This window comes from Seriola lalandi, unplaced genomic scaffold (assembly GCF_002814215.2).
Source record: "Seriola lalandi dorsalis isolate HSWRI2012SDOR001 ecotype SW California unplaced genomic scaffold, Sedor1 jcf7180002054947, whole genome shotgun sequence".
NCBI lineage: Eukaryota > Metazoa > Chordata > Actinopteri > Carangiformes > Carangidae > Seriola > Seriola lalandi.
Genome location: NW_019525498.1, coordinates 436690 through 447563, shown reverse-complemented (window position 1 = coordinate 447563; position 10874 = coordinate 436690). Strand labels below are relative to the sequence as shown.

At 42.5% G+C, this 10874-nt stretch overlaps 2 protein-coding genes across 2 annotated transcripts; one reads left to right on the top strand and one right to left on the bottom strand.

Annotated features, from left to right (window-relative positions):
- The first annotated feature begins 1385 nt into the window (after positions 1–1385).
- Positions 1386–4592, top strand: naa20 (N-alpha-acetyltransferase 20, NatB catalytic subunit). The gene is made up of 6 exons (XM_023394343.2): positions 1386–1485; positions 2124–2148; positions 2425–2515; positions 3148–3283; positions 3496–3641; positions 4202–4592. Exons 1-6 carry the CDS (start codon positions 1433–1435, stop codon positions 4285–4287), a joined length of 537 nt encoding a protein of 178 aa, XP_023250111.1. The 5' UTR covers positions 1386–1432; the 3' UTR covers positions 4288–4592.
- Positions 3652–10853, bottom strand: crnkl1 (crooked neck pre-mRNA splicing factor 1). Its single transcript, XM_023394342.2, has 14 exons — positions 10673–10853; positions 9568–9720; positions 9368–9459; positions 8862–9020; positions 8258–8424; positions 7823–8001; positions 7535–7705; positions 6985–7176; positions 6533–6592; positions 6305–6385; positions 5935–6174; positions 5623–5724; positions 5242–5490; positions 3652–5104 (listed from the first exon to the last, which is right to left on the bottom strand). The coding sequence occupies exons 1-14, from the start codon at positions 10718–10720 to the stop codon at positions 4682–4684; spliced, it is 2316 nt and encodes a 771-aa protein (XP_023250110.1). The 5' UTR covers positions 10721–10853; the 3' UTR covers positions 3652–4681.
- Between the last annotated feature and the right edge of the window lie 21 nt (positions 10854–10874).

Genomic DNA, 10874 nt, shown 5'->3' with positions numbered 1-10874 from the left:
CCTCCCAAGGGACCCCGACACCTGAGGGCCCAGAGTCTCCCTGTTCAATGAGTGTCAGCTAGACTAAGTTTTCACTGGAACACAGAGTCCCTACAAAAACTATTCACAGCAGGGATTGAGGTTAAAAGAAGCCAAGGAAAAAACCAGACCAGAAAACCAACATCTCAAAAACCATTTGACAAATTAAAATTCTTGGTCAGAGGATCGTTAAAGTGATTACAATTCATCCTGAGGGGGGTTTGAATGTGTGGAACAAATGTCACGACAATCCATCAAACAGTTGTTTGTCAGTCAAGACCACAAATGTCCAGCTCAGGGTTCCTGGGGGTCGGGACACCAATAAAGGACAAGGCAAATCTGGAAGTTTACAAGATCATTAATGGGAAAGGAGAAAATATGTACGACTACCTGTGATACACGACATTATGTTTATTTTTTCAGACTTTCCTCTTACCTGTTTTCATTTTCTTGTGAATGGCAGGATAATTAAATTACATCCGAAAATTCAGATTAAACTTCATTGATCCCAGCGAGAGAGATGATTCTTTAATGCAGGGGTCCCCAAACTTTTTCCTGTGAGGGCCACATAACTTTTCCCTTCTCTGATGGGGGGCCGGGTTCAGTTTGTAACAGAAAATAGAAATAGTTAGTAATAATAAATAGTAAAATAAATAGTAATAATAATAGTTCAGGGGGCCGGGCCAAATGTGGGGGCGGGCCGTATCCGGCCCGCGGGTCTTAGTTTGGGGACCACTGCTTTAATGGAAACCTCTGTTTTCAGTTTTCATTTTATGACATTGAAAGAAAACTTTTAAAAAATGTGAGAAGGTGCTGTTCATTATTTCAACAGCAGATGTTGATTTAATTATTATTGAAGTTGAACTGTAATTTAAAAAATGCATAGTATTTGGTGCGCTAGAAAAAATAACTGGAAAAGAAAGGAAAAAAATACAGGCCACAAAAATATAAATACACACCTCACATGCGCAGTGTAGTTCATCCCATCCAGCAGGGGGCGCCGCTCTTCTTCCGGTGAGCCGATGTCTCTTTGCCCCCGTGAGGTGAAAGGTCACACAGCAGCAGCCGAGATGACAACATTACGACCGTTTACCTGCGATGATTTGTTTAAATTCAACAACATGTGAGTGAAATCTGGTCCGTTTTACGACTGAAAACGCGGTTGACGTTTCTCCTCAGACGATCTTGGTGTTTGTGAAGCGGGAAAACGTGATGACATCCCGTGTTACTGCGTCCGGCAGCGTTAGCGAGGCTGAGCCGTGACATCACAGCCCGAAACACCGCTGTGAATGTCCATAGAAATGACACATGCGCAGTGTAGTTCATCCCATCCAGCAGGGGGCGCCGCTCTTCTTCCGGTGAGCCGATGTCTCTTTGCCCCCGTGAGGTGAAAGGTCACACAGCAGCAGCCGAGATGACAACATTACGACCGTTTACCTGCGATGATTTGTTTAAATTCAACAACATGTGAGTGAAATCTGGTCCGTTTTACGACTGAAAACGCGGTTGACGTTTCTCCTCAGACGATCTTGGTGTTTGTGAAGCGGGAAAACGTGATGACATCCCGTGTTACTGCGTCCGGCAGCGTTAGCGAGGCTGAGCCGTGACATCACAGCCCGAAACACCGCTGTGAATGTCCATAGAAATGAACTAAAATTAAGCGATTTTGCTATTATTATTAAAAACTAGACACTTTTAAACATATCATTTAAAACTGTTGTGGTTCGTAGCATCTTCTGTAAAATATCGGCTTACATATAATCAATCAAAAAACGTGTTGTTTCAGTAAAAGTTAGTAACTGCTGCCTCGCTAGTTAGCTAGCTAACCTGAGCTAACAGTGGGCTGTTACTGTCTGAATCAGTTATTAATGTGTAATTTCATAGCAAAGTAATGGGTTTCGGTCGGGAACAGGTTTGCCGAATTCACCAATAATCATTACGAATGTACATTTCATGAAGTCAGCTGTTTCAGATTAATCATCATAAATAACATTTACATTAAATAGAAAACCTGAAATTATTGGATTGAGTTTTGTGTGTTTGTCTCCTCGTGAGATATTTGACAGTTTTCAGATTAACTAATGTTTGTCTCATCTGTCCTACAGTAACCTGGATCCTTTGACAGAAACTGTATCCTTCATTTTCAACTGAAAGTCATCTGGACATGTCGCTCATCTTATTATTCAGCACAAATATTGGTTGTTTTCATGTTAAAAATTAAATCACACACGGTTTATTTCTCTGGATCATGATTATATCAGTTTCTGATATTAAATCTGTCCTCTTGTTGTCAGCTGAGTCGGTCCGTCTTACTGAAACTGATCCAGTCTGCACTAAACTCCACCTTTATGCAGGTTGTAATGTTCAGTTTGTGTTGAAGCTGTTTCTTTGACCTTTGACCCTCAGTATGGGATCCCATTTTACCTCCAGTACCTGGCTCACTGGCCGGAGTACTTCATCGTTGCAGAGGCTCCAGGCGGTGAACTGATGGGCTACAGTAAGTTCTTCTGTTCTCCGAGGGTTTTATATTTTACTGGATAAGATGGTTCAGTGCTCATTACGATCATTTCTTTAAAAAAACAATTCCACAGTTTAAGCTCATATACTCTCAGAACATGTGTAAGTTACACATGGGTAATTTCCCCAAGCATAAGATTAAATTCCCTAAACATAATAATCTGAAAAGTCCTCTCTGTATCCAGACTGAGACTTTTCTTTTCTCATTTACTTGATAAATCATGTCAAAATGAAGACAAAACAGCCCAATAAAAGCCTATATACATACATATATACGGTATATATACTTTAAAACAATATACAGTTCTTTGCTTTTTGACTCTTAAACATTTAATGTACATAAATATAATTCCAGAATAAATTTAAGCATGTACTAATAAATAAATAACAGCTGAATTCCATTTAAACTCCTTCAGTTTCAGGCTCCTGTTATTAATTTCAAGATTTTATTAAGCTGAAAGGGAAGAAACCAGTATTTCAAATTAAAAGTATGCTGTGTGTCGTTAATTAATCTTACTTCACTTTATCATATTGTTGTGGCGTAACAAAATAGACCCTCTGTAAATCTTACTTGATGTTGAGCTCATGGCGGATTCATTCGTTCTCTCGCAGTCATGGGGAAGGCGGAGGGATCTGTGGCTCGTGAGGAGTGGCACGGCCACGTCACCGCTCTGTCCGTCGCTCCGGAGTTCAGAAGACTCGGCCTCGCAGCCAAACTCATGGAGATGCTGGAGGAGATCTCAGAGAGGTTTGTGGATGAATATTGGTTTTGCTGTCAGGTCATGTCGACGTATGGGTAACAAAAAATGTATTGTAAAAATGTATGTAATTTTATTCTTAATTTCAAAGGTCTGACTTTTATTGCTTCTGCTCTGTGAATGTTTCTTTATCACTGCCCAGGAAACATGTTGCATGTCAACACTTATTTACTGTGACTTCTCACGTCGTGTTGTCCTGTAGGAAAGGTGGGTTCTTTGTGGATCTCTTCGTGCGAGTCTCCAACCAAGTGGCGGTGAACATGTATAAACGTCTGGGCTACAGCGTCTACAGGACGGTGATAGAGTATTACTCAGCCAGCAACGGAGAACCTGACGAAGACGCTTACGGTGAGACGAGTTATAACATCTGACATGAATACTTTTATTTTGTTTTGTCAATTCATGACTGTTGAGCATCAGGTTTCCCGCCTCTCAGGCCGCCACCACTTCATTAAACCTCGCCTTGGTCTGGTACAAACATCATGCTCAGGTGTATTTTCAGCCCAAAGAGCATTATTTTCCTTATAATAAAATGAAAGCTAAAAGTTGGGCTTGTTTTGGGGTCAGCTGCTGTTGTTCTCAGGACAACACGGTCACTCTGAATAAATGTCATCATCACGCAGCTTTTGATTGTAGTGTGTGAGATATGTGTCCATCCTCAGTACACTGCAGGTGGAGGCAGAAATCTAGGAGACGTTATTCCACCAGAGGTAGAGGATATTTTGGTTGAACTTGCCCTTTAATGACACTTCATCGTGTCTCTGTGCCGCCTTTCTCCCACTGATCCAACAGGTTGGATTTTGAGTGGAATCTGTTGTTCGGCAGCCAGAAGAGGGCGCTGTTCTGGTAGAGCTGAAGAAGCTGAGACTGGGTTTGAAAAATTGATTGATTTTATATTTTCTTTGCAGATATGAGGAAAGCTCTGTCCAGAGACACAGAGAAGAAGTCCATCATCCCGCTGCCACATCCTGTCAGACCGGAGGACATTGAATAACAGTAGACTGTGGCTCTCTGACGCTCTGCTCACTGCACCTCTGATGATCAATACGTGTGATAACCACAGGACCTGCTCAGTTACACTGTACATAATGAACTGCCACAGATGCTGCTTCCTCAGTTCTCACAGTCAGAGAGCCACTGCTTGTACAAATCTTGATTTTCTAACATCATTAATTCCCAGTTCAGCTTCATTTCCTGTAAATTCTAAATTTGCTGAAGAAACAAACACAAAGAGCCGGTTTGAATTGATGTGAGTGTAATGGCACAAAAACATGGTCGTACAATAAAGACTGATCGTGAGCTGGTTTTGTTGTTTTTAAAAAATAAAAAAAACAAAACGGTAGAAAAATCTCTCCAGGACGTTCACTCCCCTCGTGTGAGTGGAGAGTCTAATCTTTTTCTTCTTCACTGCTCCTGCTCTCTTTCTCCTTTTTCTCTCCACCACCATCCTTCTCCTTCTCCTCCTCGTCCTTCTTCTTCTCCTCCTCCTCCTCCTCACTGTCACTCTCGCTGCTGCTGCTGCTGCTGCTGCTGTTGTCGTCGTCTCGGTCGTCGTACGTTTTCTCCTGCTCTGTTTCAGTCTCAGTGTTATTGTCAGAGTCGTTCTCCGGCTGGTTTTCAGCTGCAGGTTCGGACGAGGACGACAGCGCCGCCTCTTCGGCCGTTGGACTTTTGTCTGGAACCTGCTCCACTGTGTCATCCGCCTGCTTCCTCTTCCACATCTTGGCCATGGCGAGCAGCTTGAGGTTGGGTTGGTTGGCGGCGTCCTCGGGGAAGATGTAGTCGTAGTACTCCTCCCAGCCTGCGTCCGACTGAGGGAATCAGGGAGAGAGATAATGATCAATACCTGTGACTGGCTGCAGCTAATCACTATTTTCATTATCGACTCATAAATGGCTTTTTTTAAATTTATTAATTATTCAATTTGTCAATTTAATTCAGTTCTTACCCCGTCCTCGGCCGTCAGCTTCCTCCTCTTCTTCACCTTCTCTGGCAGCAGCTTCCTCACTCTCTCCATGGTGCTGTCGGAGCCAAACTCCTTCTCGAATTCCCTCCAGGACTCCAGCAGCATCAGCCGCTCCTCCTTCTCCTCACAGCTCCTCATGCCCTTGTTGGCCTCCTCGTAGATCTGCCGGCACTTCTGCAGCCTGTCGGGGCTGTCGATGGACAGCTCGAACTTGGCGTAGCTGATCCAAACCTGCAGAGAGGAGGAAGAAGAGGACAATCAGAAGTCAGATGGTGTCAGGCAGATAATCACAGAAATGATGAATCTGCCTGTTGTGCTTCCTGACGCTGGTTTTCTCGTGTCCAGCTGGACTGCACTTCTCACCTTGACGTGCTGGGTGCGCTGCAGCAACCGTTTGTAAAGGTTCCTTGTGTTTCCAAACTCCTCCTGCTCGATCTCAAAGTCGATGTAGGACTTCCACAGAACCTGAAACAGAGACAATGTTTGTAATGTTTACTTTTCCCTTTGTGAGAGACTTATCACCAACATTTCAGTCATGAGGTGAAGATACAGACGGTTTGAGAGTCAAATGTTTTGCCAGAGTAATTTCACTTTACTACCATGTTTTGGCAACAAACAATTAGAAATGTAGAAGTGGGAAAAAATTTCTTAAATGAAGAAAAGTGTAATCAATACCTCTGGCATGTCCAGTCGTGGTTGTCCGATGGCGACTTCGAAGATGGCGCGCGCTCTGTCGACGTCTCCCAGAATCGTCTCCAGCTCCGCAAACTTGATCCAGGTGGTGCAGTTCTCCGGACTGAACTCCAGGTATTTCTCGTACAGCTTCCTGCAGCGGTCAAACTCTCGCAGCTGCAGCTCCAGCTCGATGTAGCCCTTCAGCAGCTTGTTCTTCGGGCATTTACCGATGGCCGTGCCCTGAGGAGAGAAACGAGTCCATCTGGATGTTACTTCCTACTTTATTTTTTGATTGATTGATTGATTGATTGATTGATTTTGATTTTTTGATCTGCATGACGAGTATTCAGTGTCTTCTGTTCAATCTCACCATGACTTTCCTGGCTCCCTGCAGATTCTTCTGTCGGATCTCAAACTGAGCGTAGAGCAGCCAGATCTTAGCGAACGTGAACTGAAACACACACGATACGAGAGTAAAACCTTTTTCTGTTATACAAACTATATCTACCTTCTGTTTTAGTATTATAATTTATCATTACTTATAATAACAGACCTGAGAATCCTGCTGAGAAAATGTCAGAATAAAAATCTAAATTACCTTTTTATGAGGGATGAGATCCAGACAGGCCTGGTACACCTGCCTGGTTCTCTCAGGATCCTGATAAAGAAAGAAGGAAAGTGTTTTAAACATTATTGGCACAGTTTGTTATTTTATACAATGAGAGAGAAAGTTTTGAATTTGAATGTGGCATCATCCCGGGTCTCTTCTGATAGACACCGACGAGTAAAATAAATCCCAGGTCGGTCATAGACACGTTGGTTATCACTGGAAGTTTAACACACGAGCACGAAGTCACTCTAACACGAGACACGAGCTAAAGCTTTTATTTTTTTGTTTATTAATACGACTCAAATTAAACAGCTTTTGTTTCCTGTTTTGTTTTGTTGTATGTTTGTTGGTAATAAAACCAATGTACACCAGAATCTCTTCGGTGTCTCGAGTTGAAATGAAAGTCGATGATGATGATGGTGAAGAGTGTGTGAACCCACCTTGACCTCCAGCTCTTCGTACAGGCCGTAGTTGATCCACAGGTAGATGTATCGTCTCCAGTGTCTCTTCTCCTGGATGGGGGGGATGTTGGCGATGGCTCTCTCGTACACCTCCCTCACTGTGTCGGGGTCGGCGTCACTCTCCACCAGACGCAGGTAATCGAACCAAGCGTCGTAGTTGTGTGGGTTGGCCTGGGTGCAAACAGGAAGATGTTAGTCATGAGGACAGGAAGTAGTGGTCACGCTGCCTAATCTGCCACCAGTAGAAAAGGGACCTAAATTATTACTGGTGGACTAATTTAACAGCTATTTAATCTGTGCCACTCAATAGATTATCATCATTCCAAACACATGATATAACTGCATAAAATACAGTTTATATTCATGTGTATCAAAGATGCGAGGCAGGTGGTTTATGGGACAGTTCCTGATTTTTTCATAAAAACCTGATCGTGATCACATTAGTTTCACTCACATTACCAGATCTGCATAAAGACAACTCCTTCAGGCTACTGACGGTGGTTCAAGCTTTAGTTTTCATGGTTAATACCTTGACTTCCTCCTCGTACTGGAACCTTCGTTTGCTGACGATGACGTCCTCGATTCCCCTCCGGTCTCCAAACTTCTTCTCGAACATCGTGTAGTTCTTGAAAAGCTCCTGTGCCTGGTGTTTGGGGATTCTGTCCAAGGCATACTTATAAATCACCCGAACACGTTCAAACTGTAAAGGGAGGGACAATCAGTCAACAAGATTTAATAGCTCTCTTGTACCTGATTTAAATTCATATTAGAAATCCTGTTACAGGATAGATTTTTTTCTGTGATGTGTTGAACAAACCTCTTTCTGTGTCTCCTCAAACCTGGCGAAGGCCACGAAGAGGTTTTCGTCCACATGTTCCTCTCCGAAGAACTCCACCGCCCTCTCGTACACCTTCCTGCTGTGAGCTATGTAACCGTGCTTCTCCTCAAAACGAGCGTACTTGATCCAGTTTTTCACTTCGGGATGAACGATGACGAGTGCAGCGGAGTTAAGGAGTTTTCAGATGACAACAAAGAATTCCCTGTTTTTGGTACCGTGCAATAATAAAAAACTTCATTTTTTGACTGACTAATGTATCTGTAATCTGTGAACAGCCACATGCCTGTAAAACTGAATCTAAAACTAAGTCCTTGCTGTGAATGTGGTCTGACATCAAACCAAACCTCCTTCAGACTCACGAAAATGTTGCTCTTTTCAGTGGATAAGCACATGAAAACAAAAACAAAAGGATATAACGCTCATAAATGGTGCGAGCTTTGTCCACCTCCTTGTAGCGCAGCTCAAAGTTGATGTAGGAGTGCCAGGCCTGCTCGTCTGGCTCCCACTCCATCCAACGCTCAAACACCTGCCTGCAGCCAGCGACGTTTCCCAGCATCTCCTCCATGTAGGTGTACTTGTACCTGTTGGAGGGACAAACAGTCAGACATTAAAAAGCAACAATATTCTCTGTGGAAAAAAAAACAAGCAAAGATCTTTGGATGTCAGTAGGCCACAAACACACACCAAAGATTCTCCACCTACCTTCTTACAGCCACATTCGTGTATTAAGCTTCTTCAGCAAGTTTCAGACAATCATTCTAAATACACCCAAATATTCCATCCTTCTGTATTTTCAAATATAAGCAGGTGATCACCTGTTTTCTTAGCAACACGATCCAATTAAAAAAATATCAACAGTTTGACAACACTTCAATAAATCAACCAACAAAATATGTTATGTGTGTTGTCACAGAGAATAACAATGCAAGCAAGTAAATAAGCTTTATCACATCTGAGAAACAGTTAAACTGGTGACAAAACTTTCATCTATCCGCAGGTGATTAAATGTAATTCATACCAGAACTGGTTGACTCGTGGCAGGATGGTGATGGCTCTGTCCCAGATGTTGCGAGCATGGTTCACCTGGCGGCTCTTCATCTCCATCTCGGCGTACTTCAGCCACAGGGTGATGTTGCGGTGGTCGACGTCCAGCGCTCGCTCGTAAATGGAGCGAGCCCTGAAACCAGAAAAGTCAGCGATGAGGGGAAACTTTACAGCTCAGATACAGTGGGACTGACTCTGTTCAAGCAGAAACTATATGTAAATTATTCTACATTTACCCAAAATATCATAATGGACAGACCAGGTCAAATTTGTTGACTTCTTAGACTTTTTCTTTTTTATAATTCTGACATCGTCAACATGAGAAAGGTTGATTACAACATGGAGCACTGGTAGAGAAAAAATGGTCATTTGACTAAAAATGAGAATGAAATACGCCTGATTTACAGATGGTTTTTGGAAAATATAATGATGTCCTAACAATTTATAAGATAGTAAATAGCAGAACAAGAAGCACAATACCTCTGGATCTCCTTCAGGCTTTCCTCCCATTGTGCGTATTTAATCCAGTTACTGATGACAGTGCGATTTTTTCTTATGTTGTCTTCAAACCCCTGAAAGAAAAGACATACAAGAGTTTCACAAAGAGTTATTCTTCCTTTGTTCCTCTGCAGTAAATGTTATAACGATGCACCAGACTTTTACTCGTTGTAAGCACGTACCTTCCTCTTCCTCAGTTTGTAATCGTTCAGCTCCTCCTCATCTGTGATCTTCTGTTTTGGTGGCGGCGGCAGAAGTTCAAGCTCCCTCTCTTTGGCTTCTCTCAGCAGCTGCTCAGCGGTGATCTGAACCTCTGCAGGAGCTTTGTTCTTCACCTGAAACACAAGAAGAAGTCGTTTAAAATGATTCTGCTCCAATTGTGAGCATGACGTCATCATGTTCTTCATGTCTAATACAAAATGATTTTGCTTATTGACTGGTAATTTTGAGTCAAAACAGATCATTGGGAACGTTGACTGGTTTTGTGTGTATATACGTATATGAACGTTTTATACTGCAGGAGTGAGTGGCACTATAGTGACCTCACTTCAAAGATTTCTACACAACTACATTTACGTACAACACATCAAAATAGGGAGGGCTTTTGTTGTTATGCGATATGGGTAAGGCTGAAGATGAACCCACTGTATATTTTTGTGCTTATGGAGCTCAAGCTTTTTTAGTGACAGACTTAATTTTCAAGCTTTGATGGGGAGACAGTGCACTTGACCTGATAACATAATGTTTCATTTGATATTTTTGTTTACTGGTGTTGTTTCACCACTGCCAAGGTGTAATGGGTGCCCTGTAAATCGATGTAGGCTTGACACTTACATTACTCCTACTATTACTAGTACTATAGTATGCATGCAACCCATCTAACTTTGAAGAGATGTTCTACAACAGTGTTTGAGTAGGGCTAAGTCAAGAGCAGTGACTTCAAATGAACCCCAAAGAAGGAAACACAGTATAAAAAACATGAATAATAAAGCGTAGAAAACCTAAACAAAACGCAGCATGTTCAGTTAGCAAACAGGAAAAGTAGCTTAACCGTTATTGTGGCTAATGAGGTTTCGTCAGGCTAACGTTATCCCCCATCTTACAATACTTTAATGACTGTTCTCAGTCAGCTTTACAGATGTGTCAGATTTGAATGTAAAAGCAAGCGTGAGCGTTATCTGGAGTAGTTTGCTTCCTTAAACTTTACCGCTGCCTGTTAGCATTAGCTTAGCCGAAGTCAACTCATGGCTCAATCTCTCATTGTGTTTTGTTTGTTGTTGTTTTTACCTTCGCCACCTTCGGTATCCGCTGTTTTCCTGCCGCAGTGGACGCCATTTTGCTGGCGGGTTTAACAAAAAAAAACAACAAAACCTGTTTAAATGGTGTTAAATGTTTCAACAACGGCAAAAACTGTAACAAGCGACAAAACGTTTCAGTCTCATTTAGCGCCGGCCGCCATGACAGTACCCAGAAGGCCTTGCGAGTTTCC